General features: G+C 43.0%; 1 protein-coding gene across 2 annotated transcripts in view; it reads right to left on the reverse strand.

The window, feature by feature from the left end:
- LOC142495908 (START domain-containing protein 10-like) overlaps positions 1 to 17577 on the reverse strand; it is a 59147-nt gene extending 41570 nt beyond the window's left edge. The window contains exon 1 of one of the 2 annotated variants that reach the window (XM_075602015.1): positions 16919 to 17577. In XM_075602015.1, coding sequence (XP_075458130.1) covers positions 16919 to 17065 — 147 coding nt within the window. In that variant the 5' untranslated portion in view covers positions 17066 to 17577. Of the gene's footprint in view, positions 1 to 15067; positions 15236 to 16918 lie in introns of those variants that run through there. The other variant, XM_075602016.1, reaches the window with a different exon arrangement.
- Positions 17578 to 17824: the final 247 nt, after the last annotated feature.

Genomic DNA, 17824 nt, shown 5'->3' on the forward strand with positions numbered 1-17824 from the left:
TCTCCTCTCGTGGTTTGTGGTGTTCTCCTCACTCTAATGCTGTTCAGCTGGGACACCCCATGGGGAGGCTTTACACAACCACTCTATTACACCAGATAGGATGACAAATACAGCCACAGCAATATGGTCAAAGTGGGGTTTATTACAATAAAAAAGAGTAAGGGCAAAAGTGCACTCACATGTGAAATAAGCGCTGTCTGGCATCCGCAGACTCTCTATCCACTGCAACTCAGTGGGCTCCTGCTTTCGCGTCCGCAAGCAGGACAGGATCACAGCAACACAGACTGACTACGGCGGCCGTCGGGAAACAAAAAAGGGCCATACCCCAAAGGGTTGCGTTCCTTTCTCCACCTAGTCCTTCCCTGCCCCCCCTTCATACTCTTCCCCTTACTAAAAAAAACAAACAAACACCAACACCAACAACATACGCTGTGGCCGTCAGCTCCGCAAGACCAGCACACATGCTTGAAACATCATGACGCCGCAACACTTAAATTTGCCCTTATGTGGGGAATATGTTGGCCCATTTATAAGTGCAGCCGACTGCTCTCCACTGGCAGCCAGTCCTTTAATTCAGGGGGGGGGGGGGAGGAGGAGGAGTGGGGAATGGATGCTGCAACATCTTTGGACAATCACAAGCCCATGTCCTTCAAATCTCCTTGCACATGCTTTCTAACTGCCATGAGGTCCACAAAACACTAGTCGTACTTCCACCATTTGTCCCAACCGTACGCCTTAGTGGTGTCATGGTACTTAAATGCAAAACGCCTCTGGGGAGCCTGCTCACCTTGCCAAGATGATGAACGCCTCCAATCAGTTCCCAAAAGTCTTGGGGGAACCGGCTTCTTTCCCTTCTCCCCCTTACTATCCCCTTCCTTAACCGCCATCTCCAACAAACCCTTAGACAAAGCAAAGTTCATATGTCCACATAATCCTCTGCCCAAATCATGTCTTTAGTGGCCTCCAGTAAATAACAGAGGGCTCGTCCGACAAATTACCCTCCTTGGAGTGTCCGTCTTCCCCCTCCCCCCCCCCCAACATGAAACTACTGAACCCTCACGCTCAGGACCACAGCTAACCCACCCTCCCACTCCAGCTTCATGAACATAGTAGACTAGGCACAAGCTGAGCCACTGCTGGTTCCACTGCTCTCCTGGCCCGAAAAATTACCGTGTGGCAGCCTGTACTTCCCATGGCAAAAACTTGCCTGAAACCTATGCTGTGGTGCAACTCTTCCCCCCACCGAGTGATGAGGGAGGGAATCTGGCCATGGGCCTGTATAGCCAGATCCAGCATCTGACTCCTTAGTCTAACCTTAATCTGCTGGGGACTCCTCTTGGGCCCCTGTCTTTCTGGGGCCTTCTTGGGCCCATGCCCTTCACACCTGTAAGGGCAAGGCCTGCTTCTCTCTGCCTCCTGGGGCCTCTCCCATGGGAACTAGTGGAGCGTTGCTCTGCCCCCCTCCCTCTTTGCCGACGCCCAACTCCAGAAGCACACAATATCTCTGGGACTAAGCCAGTCGTGGGTGGTACCACTGACTGGTCCAAAGCTCCTCCCGACTTGCACTATTGCTTCTGGGGCTGCTCCAGTGGAGCTACTTAGCCCCAATCTCCCTTCCTCTGCTACAGAGGAGATAACAGGAACTGGGAGCGAGCCCATGAGGTCAAGGAGCCATCCTTCCCGATGTTGGGCCGCCACTTCACAAGTCTTGTGAGCTCCTTCGCCCGCCGCCCCCCCCCCCAATACATTTGTCCTCTGATTAGCAGAGCTTGCCCCCTCATGTGCCAAAACACACCCTATAGTGGACCTCATTCACTGAGCATCAATAGTAGCTTTGAAAATAGTAACCCCATTTACCCAAGGCCGTGCCTATAGTGCCGTTGTTGGCGACACGGTGGGTGATGTCACCCATCGCCGTCGCCACCAGCGAAAGTTATGTTTCGCTGGGTGGCCGGGTTGCGGGACTCCGGCAATTTGATTTGTTCAAGGGCCGTTACGTGATGCGACGGCCCTTGAAAAATCAAATTTTGCTAGCTTCAGATTTTCGCGACGACTGCGTCGCTCCGTCGCATGCACTATAAGCGCACGTGGCGGCGGCAATGTATTTGTTTTCGGGCGACGTCTCGTCGCCGGCACTATGAGCGCACCCTTAGTTGCATGGTCAAAGTTTAATGAACGAGACTTGAATTCTACAAATGAGTACACTTTACAGGATGATCAAAAGTTGGTATATATTCATGTTCACACACATTGTTACTGTAAGAATTTAGATGTTCACAAGTCCAGGGTAACAAAATATTTATAACCAAATATTTGATGCAAACCAATGGGCCCTTGTTAAAGTTAAAAATGGCCCATTGAATAGACAAACATAAAAAATAAAAAAATTATATGAATAAATAAATCCCCACTCATTGAATTTGTATTGACTTGAAAGATGTACTGCTTAAAAGGTTTCAGAGATCAGAACATACGATGAAGCTTATGTGAGACATGTAAATGCACTAGAGTATTTTCTGCCTTTACTGTACCGAATGGGGTATTGCCACTTAACTGCTCAAACATTTTGAGATGAAATAGTGTGATTTACAAACGAACAAGAGTGTTGCCTTTGATTTGGAAGTACATTAGTCCTGAGTCCATTACACATTGTTCTAATGTTATCAACTTGGAAACTGACTAATCATAGTGATCACTAAGAGAAAAAAAATAAGAAAATAGATGCAAACAAAAAAATAATGAATGGGTTAAAAGGCAAACAAAGCCCGTGACAATCACAAGGGTGAAAAAAAAAATGAAAATGGCAATGGGCCAGACATATTGCACGTTGATACTACTTGATTGAATTCCAATGAATATCAAAAAGGCCGTAACAAAGTAAGATAGGGGGATGAAATCAGAAAAAAATTGTTGGAGCAATGTGGAATAGAGAGGCTTGGAAATGAAGTACATTGAATCAGTAGCGCAACCAGGCAGGGATGCAAGGGTGCATTTTCACCCCCCATAATCGATATCGTGCTTACATAGGCTCTGTACATTTCCCCACAGCAATTAACTGATTGCTAGGGGTTGGGAGAGAGCAGGGCCTCTGTAACAGAGCAGCCCTCCCCATCAAGGTCAGGGGACATTGCCATGGTAACACGTCACTATGTGAAAGTGACATGACGACAAGTCGATGGGGAGGGCAGTTAGACACTGCACACCCCAGAGATTCTGATTGGAATGTAATCTGTCTCCACAGTGTATTGCCATGTGCATGAGCTGGTGCATGGTGTTTATGGAGCGACCTATGAGAGGAGACAAGTAGTAAGTGGGGGATGGGATTATTAGGGCAGTTATGGAGAGTATGTGGCAAGCAAAGGTGCCTTGCCCTGTAAGATTTCTTAGCAAGCAGCAACGTTATCTGTTCTAGTTTTATACAGATTAAGTGGCGTGGGGGGGGGGGGCATGGCTTAGTTGGGTGAATTTATTTTAAAAAAAGAAGACTATCCAGTGATAACCTCGGCTTTAAAATATAACGTTCAGATATTTGTAATCGTAACCCCACACACACACACTTAAGATGCGCCAAGGACAGATATTCATTTGTCACTCAAATTTTAGGAGCAAGACAGTCGTAATTAGTCTTGTTACGTCCGTCATAATAGCTTTAATCTGTTGATATTACTCAAGTGTGCGAAATATTGGGGAAATTAAGGTTATGAGTGTTCATATATTGAGGCAAAACATTTTAAATCTCAAGAGGTATTTTTTTCCCCTTTCGTAAAACAGTCGACATAGCAGCCGATTCACGACAGGGGTGGGCTTATGCTGCATCAATGGGAAAAGAATGGTATACAGGGTTTGCCTGGAGTTGTGTGTGTTTTGGACCAAACACCTAAATCCTCATATTTCAACGCCTGTAACTTCTCTGGGGAAAACCCAATGGCAAATGGTAAAGTATAGGGATTTCTGTTCTAGGTTTTATCTTGTTATTTTAAGAAACGGTTTTGCATTTACTGTAATTGCATGTTCTTTTAATGATCTTTTTCTGTAATCTGAAGCACTGCATATATCTGTATCTATCTCTAAAGCAATGCTTTGGGGCTCTGAATGAACTGTTCACACTCGAGTGAGTATTTACATTTTTCGGACACATTTTGCTACAACAGATGTTTGTTGGTTAAGTGCATAGTTTTTTCTATAATAAACAGGGACCCAAGACCCTGGCAGATATACAGTATTAATTGACATTTTGCATAATTCTTGGATGGTGAAAGCGTATAGATGATTACAATTGAGTAAGGAGTTAATATTAGAGTAGCCGTGTGTATAAACGCTGATTGCAAATGTAGCCCTTGTTCCCCCGTTACTATAGGGGCTACTGGTATGCAGTTACCTTTTGGCTCACAGAAGGCCTGACCCTCTGCCACTGGGAGCCTGGGGTGATAATGTGTTCGCTTCAGTGCAGCGCCTCCACCTGAAAGGGATCCCAACTTAGCAGGATAATATTTTTTTAAACAGAAGCCACGCTCACACCACATTATAAGCCGATCTGCGTTGTAGTGGATCACGCTGTAATGGGGTTGAGCTGTATATATGTATATGTCACGAAATACAGTACACCAATGGAGTGTCCCCAAAGTACATTGGATGCCAGGAACCAATACCCTGATGTCCTTCTCCCACTTTCAGGCCCACTCAAAGTGTATGGAGTAGCGCTACCCCGTGAATTGTTGGTGCACTTGATTGAGGTACCTGCCGAGTACTCCAGTACTCGGTGCGGCCGACTTAGTGATGGGGATAAACTGATGCCACCGTCGCGAGGGCATCCACCCCTGCATCGGGTGGTCTCCGGTAGGAGGGTCCCACCTTTAGTTGTCTCTGTGCATAGGTGGTCTGGTCCCAGACCACAGGCCGCGAATCACCGTGCGGCGTCTTCACTGATGCCTATCACCAGTGGTCGACAAATCGCCAAAAAATCTACTTGCCGAACAAAAAAATATACTCGCCACCTAGTACCACACGTGTGCTGCTTGGGCCAATAGGAGCTCGCCACGATGTTAAATCCACTCGCCCGGGGCGTGCAAATGTATAGGTTTGTCGAACACTGCCTATCACTATCCGGCTACTGGAGAAATGTCCCTATCTGGGACCTTTCCCTAAAGCAGCCACAAGCTACACGTGAGTGGGTCTATTATGGGATCTAAGGGGGAGGGTGTTTCCAATGGCCTAGTCTGAGTGCCACTGAAATGCAGACCCTACCTTCCCCTTCTATGTCCTGGTTCCAACTGGCGTGTTCTTGGAAGCGCGCTAAAATGTATCTTTCTAGTTGCCGAGGTCCTGGCAGCCCTGTGGTCTTCACCCCAGGGGCTGCTAGGGCTTTTAGTTCTCCTGCGGGGCTTTGGGTGTAATAGCTCCTGCTACACTAGCTCCTGTGCATGCGCAAGCTGGAGCAAGATGGACGCCGCGACTCTGAATGTCCTCTGCGCATGTGCGAGTGCTTCTGCGCGGCCAATTCAACATGGTGGCCCCCGCTGTCGGGTGCGCCGTGAACCTCCCAGCGACCCGGTCGCCAAGCGCAACCTCCCTGCCTGGCCGCACTCTCCCGACCTGCAGCAGAGGTAAGGGGAAAGCCATGGGGAGCCCAGAGGGGGACCCGACTACACATATCTTACGTCTCGTGCACACTTGTGTGCTGTTCGTGACAGGTGGTATATAAGGAAGGATTGAGGGGAGATATTTTTAATTTGAGGGACATTTGCAAAAGGTGTCCCATATGCAGGTCACGTGTTCACAGGTGTGTGTCATACGTGACAAGGTCTATTTATAAATGCAGAGAAAAATGTAAACGTTTTAAACAAATTACCATTCCTGTCCTTGCTGTACACTCAACGGTCATTATTTAGTTTGGGATAGCTAAAAAACAAAAAACAAACAAACAAAAACTATCGAAAGAATTACATACAGTACCTACAAAACTATGCTTTTTCTGTTATCACCCAAGTGTGCACCATATCTTAGCCAACAACCTCTTCTAAAACCCATTATAAATAAAATGATGCAAACCATCGTGGTATAATATCTTATATACTGTAATTCCCCTTCCGAAAATATACAAGAAAATTAGAGGTTTTCTAATATTGACTCATTTACGGTCCAAACTGTGGTTTGCTTTGTTTGACAAGTATTATGCATTGTAACGAACTACCAAGCATCTCTGTTACTAAAACAGGTTGTGCCAATCCTGGTTTAAAGTCTTTTTCCCACTATAACATTTCACAATGCCGTAAATTATATTAAAAAAAGAAATTTAAAAAAAAATTGTCCCTATGGGCTGGAGTCATTTAGTAGTATTAATTATATACCACCTTACTAACAACACAATTAGATCAAGACACAGCGGGACAAAAAATTAAATACAAAGAGATTGTAGCTCACTGGTATGGAGCCACCTGATCAAATTCTAAACTCAGCATAATCCTGGATTTTATTAATAATCTTACTACCCTTTTAAGAAATTACATAGCTAAGGGTTTTCTGCACAAGCCACCAGTTAATCACATTCTTGTTAATTACAAAACAGCTCATTTTCTAAATCAGAAAATCTACAAGACTTGCATTCAGTAATCCTTTGGCAGGCAGCATTACAACACAGGTCTGTATATGACATATGTCTCATGGACATTTGGGCTTTTAAATGTATCCCCATTTTGAAACGGCTTGTTAGTGTGAGAAGTAATCAGCCTTTGGGGGTTAACTGTCTAGGCTCATACTGTTTAATGTCCCCTCCCCTCACATGGTACTGAGTGACAGTGGCACTTTCTGCCTGGTGATAGTGACATCACCAGTACAGTATATAGACTGGGGAGAATGTTCTGGAACTCAGGTTCCAGGAGTAACGTGAGAGAGAGAGAGAAAAATAATAATAATAATAATAATAATAATAATGATAGATAGGTTAAGAAAGATCTGTCCCTGTTTATTATGTTGTAGTTTGAACAAGAGACTACCCACAGATATGGCCAGGTGAGCACAGTTCACAGCAGAGGAGGCAAATGCCCTGCAGGAGGTCCCTGAGAGCGCCCAGGGTGTGCCAGTACAAGTTCTACAGGTAGGTCCATAGCGGCCTCAGTACCCGTCTGCCTAGAAGTGGCAGTTACAGTACACTGCAGAGATGGGAAATGGATCTCTAAACAGCATTAATTCGGCCAGGGCCCGATAAAGGGTCTCATGAAAGTGTAACAGACATCATGCAGAACGGGGACAGGTCAAGTAATCCAGATCAAGTCAAGTGTCAGTATCTCCCTAGGGGTGTTAAGCAAGGGCACCCAGGGAAGAGCTTTAAAACAGTAGAATTGATAGGAGGAAATAGACTGTATATAAATATACGTGTAATGCCTCTTTAGGATCACTACATTTACTTAGGGGGTTAAGGGCCCTAGAGGGTTAACTGTATGGGCAGTTACAGTGTAAGGCCAAGATTATAGTCCTTACTTGCGCGCGACGGACCGCATAGCCTCACGCACACCTGCAGCCCCAGCGATGTGTGAACTTGGCATCATGAGATTGGGGTGGCGTGGCGGACACGTCACAAAGCTGGTTCACCCTCATTAGCTTAACCTCTCACGTGATGCGGCCGCGCTTGAAAAGGACATTTTTGGTCTTTTCAAAAGCAGTCGCGCTCCATTGTGCGCACACTGGTGTGCGGCCACATAGGGATTAAGCCATGTGTTTGTTGCGCGCACCAGCACCATTGCAGAGAGTATAATTTCAGCCCAACAGTCCTCTCCCATCACATGATGTACAGTGACTAGGCACAAACCTAGCCACACCCACCTTCTAGAAGGTATCTTATCTGTCACTGGGTATAGGATACCAAGTAAAATCCAAAGCACTCCCCCAGTAGGCATGGTGACTAATGATGTCACTACGATATAGATATAGAGTGGGTGTAGAACATTCTAGGTTCAGATCCCAGGAGGAGACAGATGTTTCAATGTGAAACTAGGCACGTTGGCATTTACGGTCACCTTTGTTATTTTCCAGTAAGGGAAAGTGTTACTTCTAATAAGTAACCACCGAGTGGGTCGGGGGTCCTGCAGAGCTCTCCACAGGGTGATGGGTTGGGGATACTCAAGCAGGAAGGCACCCTGACAATGGGTCCTGTGGGATGGATAAAAGACAAGCAATGTGCCTCTTTGGGGATGCTGCATGGATACTCAAAAGGATGAAGTATGTTCGACTGTTCAATGTAAATAAAGAAAAAACACTGAGAAAAGTTCCTGGCACCCAACTTTCATCAGCATTTGCTTACAATACTGTCCTGCATGGGTGTCAGTACATTGAGAAAAAGGTAAAAAAAGAGAGACACTGAGCACCACCTGTACCGAATTAACACTTTTTATATGCGACCCAGCTTTTATTGGCTGGGGAAAAAGATGGTACATATGTGACTGGTAGAGAAGGAGAAAAACTGGAAGAGCACTACTGTAGGTATCAAAAAAGTAGAAAGGAGGGTGCGTATCCCATAAAAAGATTATTTATTGGTCATGGAAAAACAGGGCAATGGAGAGCCCTACCAACGTTTCACGCTTCACAGAGCGCTTTCTCAAGGTAAATTACATTATTTTATATTATTATATTATTGTAATATTAATTACATATATTATATTTGTAATTAATATTACAATAATATAATAATATAAAATAATGTAATATACCTTGAGAAAGCGCTCTGTGAAGCATGAAACGTTAGTAGGGCTCTCCATTGCCCTGTTTTTCCATGACCAATAAATAATCTTTTTATGGGATGCGCACCCTCCTTTCTACTTTTTTGATACCTACAGTAGTGCTCTTCCAGTTTTTCTCCTTCTCTACTAGCCTACCCCTTGGACGGAAGCACACCTGGGGACCCCTCACCTTTGAATTGCATGGACTGTGCAGCACTCAGAGTGAGTCAATCGCTTGCTACATGTTTTCCTGTTCAGGACTTTATTTAGACAATTGGTACGTTATAGGGTGTTATTATGCTCAATCTTCCTGGTGTTATTGTTAACAACAACGTCACTTATTAGCGAGCTTACCATCCGGGACTGCAACCCAGTACCTGTCTTCTATGAAGTTTATGTTTAGGGGTCCCCCCTACAAGTATCTGGTTATTCATTCATTCATCCTACTGTTGGGGTCTTTAGCATTACGCAGTCACATGGTCTACATATGTGGCTGCAATGCACAGCTGTGTCAGTAAAGGGTAATAAAGGCTCCTTGTTTGTACTAAGAAAGTTCCTGGCGTCCGTCATTATTACACCCGCATGCACACCCAGCCTGCGCGGTTCCAGCACCCTGATAAGTTAACAGTATGAGCACTGCCATGTAAATATTAGCGTATCTAGTGCCAGGCAAAGAGGGTAACACAAACATGGATACATGTCTCAGGATCATCCATGCTTACCAGTATGCAAATGGTGGGCTCAGACACTTATTTAAATTTTTTTTATTTAACGAGACCACTTCTAGTCCTATTTAACGGCGTTTTATGATGTTCTATTCAGGAGATCTATACACATTGCAATATTAATTGGGAGGTTAAAATGGTGCACTTCCCAGAGAAGTCTAAAGGTTATCATTGTAACCTCAGAAGCTAGAGATTAAGACTATGATGTATTGTTTTGTAAAGCAGGACATGCTTAGGGGGCAGGGTAAAGTACCAACATTATAGAAGTTAAACTCAAACAAGCATTTCTGGGGGACAGAAGCGATGGAATGAGAAGGGGAGTTGCCTCATTATGAAGAGAACCTTAAAAAGGTGTGTGTAAAAAGGTGTGTGTAAAAAGGTGTGTGTAAAAAGGTGTGTGTCATGTATTTAGCCGAATGTCCCAAGTTTCAACTAGGTGGGAAAAGGAGACAACCGAGCCTAATTTACTGGACATAAAAACTCTGTATAGAACCTGCTATACAGGTAAAGCTGGAAGTTAGGAGATACTATCCAGTTCGAAGACCCTTGGACGGTGTGGTTTTACAATGAAAACTACTGTAGCAGTCAAGTGGTGAACTGTTAAAACATGCAGTTAATGTGGACCGCACCACTTCCCATCAGTCTTATCACACTGAATCATGTTGTTCTGTTTGTGATAGAGGACCATTCCACATTTTTAGATGCATTACTCAGCAGGCAAGTTATTTTATGAAAAACTCATCAATTTAATTGGTTCACTTACAAAGAACCAATCCTCCATTAATTGCATTTCTTACTTATCGCGGTGTCCTGTGAAAAATAGGTGTTTGATTTCCAATAGGAGCAGTGCAGTTATCTTACCAAAGTATTAACTTCTTATACTCTTGGGCAACAAGCACCTCATTACGTTGTACTAACAATGGAAGAAAAAAAAATTGGAAGGGAGTCGACAGTAGATACAAGGTCTCAGAAAGAGTTATGAAAAAGATTAGGTAAAAACAACATCCAAAAGTAATCATCATTGAGAAGGTAATTAAAAAATAAATAATGCACCCTTTAATGCATGTACATCAGTGATTGTTTTGCAGAGGTTAAATTTATTAAGGTTGAGAGGAGGTGAAAATGGTTTCTTTAAGGGAAAATAATTGGCCTTTATTTTGCCTCGCATGCATTTGTTACTTAAATAGATGGAACTATGCAAAACAATACGGTGGGGACAATGGGTTTCTAATTTATAATAATGCCAGTAACATTAAAAAACAAAAAAATAAATTACATCGACACCTTTCAATAAAATGTATATGCTCTTAACCACCTCCCTCCCCCCCAGGCCCATGTAAGATGCCAGAGACCCATTTTTATTTTTCTGGAAAAATTAACTGTAATTTCCTTCTTAGGAAATAATGGGTTTGCTGCCTAATGATCCATTGTGTTCATTATGGACTCAAAATGAGAAATGAAAAAAAATAGGATGCTGAATATTATTTAGATTAGAACTGTGCTTTCTTGTGTCCTCATATTAAAAGGTTTTTGGGATCATCTGTGCTGGAGATAGAAACGTTTGAAATATCAAGTCTCAAGGAGGTTAAAATGAAGCTCTTCCCAGAGTCCATTGCAGTTTAAATGTTACCATGGTAACGCTAGTGGTTAGGAAAATCATAGATAAAAAAAACAAATAAAAAACATAGGACATGCACAGGGGGCAAGACCCGAACATGAGAAGAGTGAAACTCCTAGGTTTCTGTATAGGGAAAAACCATGGGAGATCACTGGTTTAACTGCAGTTTTAACATAAATGTTTTTTTGAACACACAGCTTATTTACTGCTGCTGCCTGACAATATGTTCCTTGCCCTTGAACAGGGATAGGAATGCATTTAGCAAACCTGCAACAATTGAGAATAAGTCAGATAAGCAGTCCGTAGGTACGGATTTGTATAATAACCAATCCTCCTGGCGTCAGCACTGAACTCGCAACCACCCCAGTGTACAACTGCGTTGCCCCAAAGGCGGACAGCCTTTGGCACAGCCAAAGGGTGTGAGCCGTTTGCTGATGAAATAGAGCAGCTTTAACAATCTGAAACTCATCATCCCTTTATCCCCTGTACCCAATTTTCCAACTCTATCTGTCCATGAAATGTCTGAATTCATTTTATAACCCTGTTCTTTTAATGTAACCATGTATTTTTTATAACTCTTTTCCAGGACATACTTGAAAACGAGAGGTAACTCTCAATGTATTACTTCCTGGTAAAACATTTTTATAAATAAAAATAAAAAACTAGGAGTGTAATATCAACAATGTACTGCTACAATGCCTACACCATTCAGTACATACAGTAGTTGAATTTAGTAACACTAGTTCCTGCCCTGATGAACTAAGAACCTAATTTGTAATACTGATGGGACAGTGAACTGTGTAAGTTCAATGCTTTGCTACTTAACAGTCTTCATTACTATATAATGCCCAATTCCTTTGCTGTCCAAGAGTATAAAGAACAATAACCTGCTAGATGAGCATACATGTCTTATAATATTTTGGAGTATTTACCAGTTCTGTTCGTAATGTACAATAGACAAATATATAAAGACTTCTCCCATGGGATAGTTAAACAACGCACCTCAAGCTATTCGTATACTCCCATAATTTACATCAGTCAAAACCACATAGACACTAAAATCAATACAGAAGTCACAAGCAGCTTCCCAGAGATAATGTGTGATGTTTTAATAGAAACAAGACACTTCTCCACTAAAACATTGCAGTGTTGAATATTAGGCAGGCATGCTCAATTGGAACCTTGCACTCTTTCCTATATACAGTGTATAGAGAGAGGGGTAATTGGATCATAAGCTCTCCGGGGTAAGACTATTTGTGCTCTTAGGCTGCGTCCATAGATGGACCAGCCGTGCTGAGGCATGCGGACGCTCCGCGCTGAGCCCCTGCATCCTCAATGAGGATGCCTTGAGAGGGGGCTCACGCGAGCGTCCGCAGGCGTGCTCAGGCTTTGGAGGTTTCAGCCGAGCACCAAGCTGTTTTTCAGCGCGCTGTCGGCTGAAAACCTCCAATCACTGCACAGCAGCATCAACGTCACGGCGCCGTGATGTCGGCGCTGTGACATTGACGTCAGTGCGTCGCGGGCGATTGGCCCAGCGACGTCACTGCCCCGCCTCCAACCACCTCCCCCCGGCTCCCTTCGCGCACGCTGGCTCGCCTGCAAGTCCGTGCAATCGCGCTGACTGAAGCAGGCGAGCCTCAGCATTAGCGCGCCTCCGCTCTCCCCACCCCTCTATGGCCCGGGCCTTATTCTTCATGCACATAGGTTTGAAGAGGCCCAAGAGGTTTCCAAGCGCTGTGCACTTTAATGTCATCTATGAACTGCACTAAAATGGTACGCGTCCTGCAACACATCTGCATGCACACCCATTGTAAAGCTCATTAAATCAAATGACTATTTTGTAAAGTATTGTCGAGATTTAGCTATAGATAGAAATAAAGTAATTTGGGACAGGAAAACAGAACCAATACGAAGTTGACAAAGTGATAATTTCATTTACCCTTAAGTCAGTTTTCAAACAAAAATTCCTAATATCACTGTCACAAGTGTATGTCACAATAGCAGTCAAGGTAGCTAGACATTTACTACTTGTTGGCATTAAACTGAAACGATTATCAAAATAAGAGAAAATCATAAGCAGGGTCCAAAATGAGCACGGAAGCTCCCTGTATACACTCTATTGCAATCTGTGGCACACTGCAGTGAGACATACAGTGTATGTGTGTGTGTAGGGAAATCAGGGGCTATCGCTCCATTTCACCCGCAGCAGTGCGCTACATGTTGCAATAACGTTGGCTACATCTGTAAATACATATTTTTATTTATGTTGGTATGTTTACGTCTTTATGGGTTGTGCTGCCCTTTGACTTTTTATCCCGTGGCTTTGCAATTTCAATTTTTGGGGGATCTTGGTTGTGGTTTCTGGTTTTAAATGGAAAAAAAAAAAAGTAAATAGGAGATAAAAATAATTAAATCTTTCAATCTTTGGTTCTGAATGTCTTAGGGCTGTTCCTGTTACATCTATTCTTTTTTTGTCTCCATTTTGCCTTGTATAACTTTCATATGTACCATGACTACTCTGTCTTGTACCAATTGCAATAATCATGTGTGTCAAATGTATATCTTGTCTGAAAATCGCTACAAATAATAATAAATAATAATCTAAAAATGGTATGCAACAGTAACCAAATTGCTATAGAGCCTATTAATGAAAACATTGCTATAAGACAGGGGTAGCCAACTCCAGTACTCCAGAGCTACTAACAAGTCAGGTTTTCAGGATATCCCCACGTCAGCACAGGTGGTTCAATGTCTCGAAGACTGAACCATCTGTGCTGAAGCAGGGATATCCTGACATGTTAGTAGCGCTGGAGGATTGGAGTTGGCTATTATTTGGCTGTAGGTTAACTAAACAAAGTGTTTTGGGGCTATTGTTTCGGACATCCATTGCAAAACATCTGGCCAAGTGTGAAACACTACTGGCCACTGAATAACCTCATAGATTAGCGACCAGTTAGTTGCCTTGTCCTTTTTCTCATTCTGCGCTCTGTATTTCCAGTTTGGGAGGCATCCGACTTGTCAAACTCTGTGCAAAACATGGAGGCAAGGAGTCGCCAAAAAAAGGCGGTTCCCAAAACGTGATATTACACTGCCCAAACCAGTTGATACTATCCTACTAAATTCAGAACATTTGGACGCCATGACAATTGGCAGTCATGGCCATGCACTGAATTGGAGGCAAGACTGAAAAAAGGTTTTACTGTGAGGAACCCGTAATTCCAGTAAACACTTACACGTATAACAGTCATAAATTAGAAAGAACAAGGCATGCATGTCTCAAAGTGTGAATGGGACACATTTTATTAGCAGTCTGCCATGAACAATTACATTGGATTTGTACCAAATGTAGAAATGATTGATCCATTGGAATAATTAAAAATAGACTACAACGTTGCAATTTGAGTACAGAAAAAATATTTATACTCTAGGCCAGTGGTTTCCAACCTTTTTTGGGTGATTAGTGCCGCAACCTTCCCCAATAGCGTGACGGAGATCAGATGCCTCGTACATTCTTCTGTATTTGGTACAATTTTCAAATGAACTGAAAATTGCATGGCTACCCTTTAGGTATGCCCTAGGAACCCTGATTGGGTGGTGCAGGTGGGGAGGTGTAGGTTGGGAAGATAAACAGTACTCTGAACTCCCGAATTTGTCTTCAACTGTTTGTCATTGGTGTTGGTCAAGACAGTCATGCTATGAAAATTTAGTCCAGGTCTGTATTTTGTATAAGAACACAGGACAAGTATGTTCAGGACGCATTTAGCATTAACAAAAAAACACGACATGGCATAAGGTGGGCAATACTGTGCCTTTTGCACATGCGCAAGAGGCTATGCATTGCCATCACCCTGCTGAACAGGTCTAAAATCAAGATTCACTAAGCCACATTGCATTTCATCACACCTCGGATCTGCCATTAAATGTTAGTCTACGCTTAATCATGGAGCGATACACAGCAGCATGGTTGTGTGTATCCTGGACTATAAGCCATATTCAATAGGAAGTCTGCTTACCTGGCAGCTCTGCTTTATTACCCTTGCCCTCTTTTATTCTTTTCTACCAGATCATTAGGACTGGTTAGGGTTGGCATGTTATGATTAGGCTGAACAATTCCCTTATTTATCTGGCTGCCAACTAAATAAGGTTGAGTAAGTCTGCTCCTTAAGTAGGGTGACCAGATGTGCCGGTTTTTAGGGCTCTGTCCCGATTTTTAATCCGTTGGCCTTGCATGTGCGACCGCTGCTTGTGCTACATTTGTCCCGGTTTTTGTTGACAAATGTAGTCACCCTATCGTTAAGAGTCGATTCTGTACGTGTCGAAGCAGTCGAGCAGGCCGTTTTTGTCCGAAATTCCCCATGGATGGGGAATTTCAGCTGAAAAACAGCCTGGTTGGCAACGTCAGCACATACAGAATCATCCCCATAGCTCGGTAAATAGCCTCTACCTACTCAATATGCTGTAAAGCTGCTTCCCTGTACTTAAGAGATCAGCTCAGACTAAACTCTTCTACAACACAAGGAAGCAGCGTCATACTACACTATATAAAGGGCTTGAGAACAGAAAGTTTGTAAAATCTGCAAGAGATGCGAATGCAGTGCTAGAACTGTACTTTACACATTGACATGTTAACCACTTATCCTTCTGAGTGATATTTCACAGGCTTACATTATTTGTTTAGCATTCAAAAAGGTTTTTGATGCAGTTCCATTATTTGGTTTAAACCCCCAGATCTCAATGGACCTTGGTATCCTCAAAATACATTTTCCAAAACAGGGGTGTGGAGTGGGGGTTGCCTTCCTCTACATACACTACAAATATAGGATAAGTATCTGTCATCTAAACAATACACTGCACACTAAACAGAGCTGCAACTTCTCTAGGGAACAATCAATTGGCAGGATAGACCTAAAACAAGCACTGACCCACCATGTCTATTGGTAGCGTGGAACAAGATAGTCACGTCGGATGGCAGTGGTTAGGGAAAATAAAGTAGTGAAGTAGTAAAAATAAATAGAACAATTGGAGTCAGAAAGTGTGTGTGTGTGTGTTACCCCGAATTTGAGCCAGAGGCTGCATAGTACTGTTCTGCACCAATGTCCCCTTCAATGCAGGCTTGTCGAGGTTTTGAAGTTTCCTATTGTAATACTGCCCCAGATTTAATCAAAGAAAGAGGTCTAGTTGAAAGCAATGTAATTCTGCACCATTTTTTTGCAGCCAGAAAACAGACATACACAAATCGACAAATGCTTGTCTAAGGAAAAAGCCTCTTTTCAAGTGTCTCCATTACACATTTAACTCTTTCCACAGTCCAGGTCACATGATCAACATGTAAAAAAAATAACAGTAAAAAGGCAGCATCATTTTTAAAAAAATCAAAAAAAATCAATGTAACCCCTTCTGCTGCCATGGGAGGACTTCAAAGCAAACATGCAGGCCTTTGGGCAGCAAAAGGGTTAAGAACAGCTTACCATGTTAAAAGTATATTTCTTGCAAGAAAACAAGAAGCATTGTCTCAAAGAATCAATAAACTGAAAGCTCTGAAACGGTGCTGACATTTTATTAGTACCCATTAAAAAAAATTCCCATTTCAAATGAAGGCCTAAAGCCCATCCTTTGTATAGCACAATTACACCTTTCTGTGCTTATGGACACAATGGTGCAGTGTTTCCTATAATACAGCAATGATGGATGTGTTCTAGGCAAATGCATCAATAGTGAGCCCCTACCATAAAACATTTACACCCAATTGACTCTCAAACATGTCTAGAATTCACTTTAAGGTATGTGATAACGTATTTACGGGGGCACGTTTGCTATGGAACTATGGATTACCTTAAACGTAAGAGTAAGTGGGAGGGTCTCACCTTGAGCTTCTTCACAGCCTTGCTGCTGTCCTGCTCCCGGCTCCACACGGTCACCCCTCCCTTGTTATACTGGCTCTGCCAGCCTTCTGCACTCTCACACTGCTCCATGAACGAGTTAAAATCTCCATCATCTGGAATATGTACCATCTCTTCACTGCTCCAAATTCCAGGCAGAACAGTTGCAGTCTAATAGGAGCAGGTGGGTTAACTCTGACTGCTTTCTCTTAATTCACTGCACCTAAAAGCTACCTTATTGTTTTTTTTGTTTTTTTTTAATTTACTGGAGAATCAATCCAAAAATGTTAGTAGGTTCTGCGTACAGCAATAAAAAGGCAGTTTATCCTTTTGAGCAAAAGAAAAGCCTATTTTGTTTCTATTTCCATTTCTTCTTATCTAGACTGTTTTCTTTTAAAAGACGCACAGTATTTAGCTCATCATTTCTCAGCTCCACCTTGTAAGTAAATTACAAGATTGGCAATATTGCTCTCTCTCTCTCTCTGTGCTGTTCCTTGTTTCTGTATTCTCAGCACTGTACTACAGGGCTCAAGTCTTGTCTTCCAGCCTCTGCTGAATTGTCTCTTGCTTCCTATGACTGAGCACTTCAGACCTATATTATTCAGAAGGTAACATCACACAGGTGTCTTGGATTTCTCACCCAGCCCATTTCTTCCACTCCCTCCTCTTTCTTCCCTAGCACCCTCCCCTCTCTTTCTCTCACATAATCTCCATCTGTTTGACTTTGCAGCAGTTACCGATTCAGCTGATCACTGGCCAAGCTCATCAGCAAGTCCATTAAATATGCCCGTAAATATCTATTGTAGGAGTAAGTGTGGATCTCAAGCTTGTTACTGTGGGAGATGCACATACTGTACTGCAGCATACACAGTATTCAAACTGGCCTGTTAC

This window comes from Ascaphus truei, chromosome 5 (genome assembly GCF_040206685.1).
Source record: "Ascaphus truei isolate aAscTru1 chromosome 5, aAscTru1.hap1, whole genome shotgun sequence".
Lineage (NCBI taxonomy): Eukaryota > Metazoa > Chordata > Amphibia > Anura > Ascaphidae > Ascaphus > Ascaphus truei.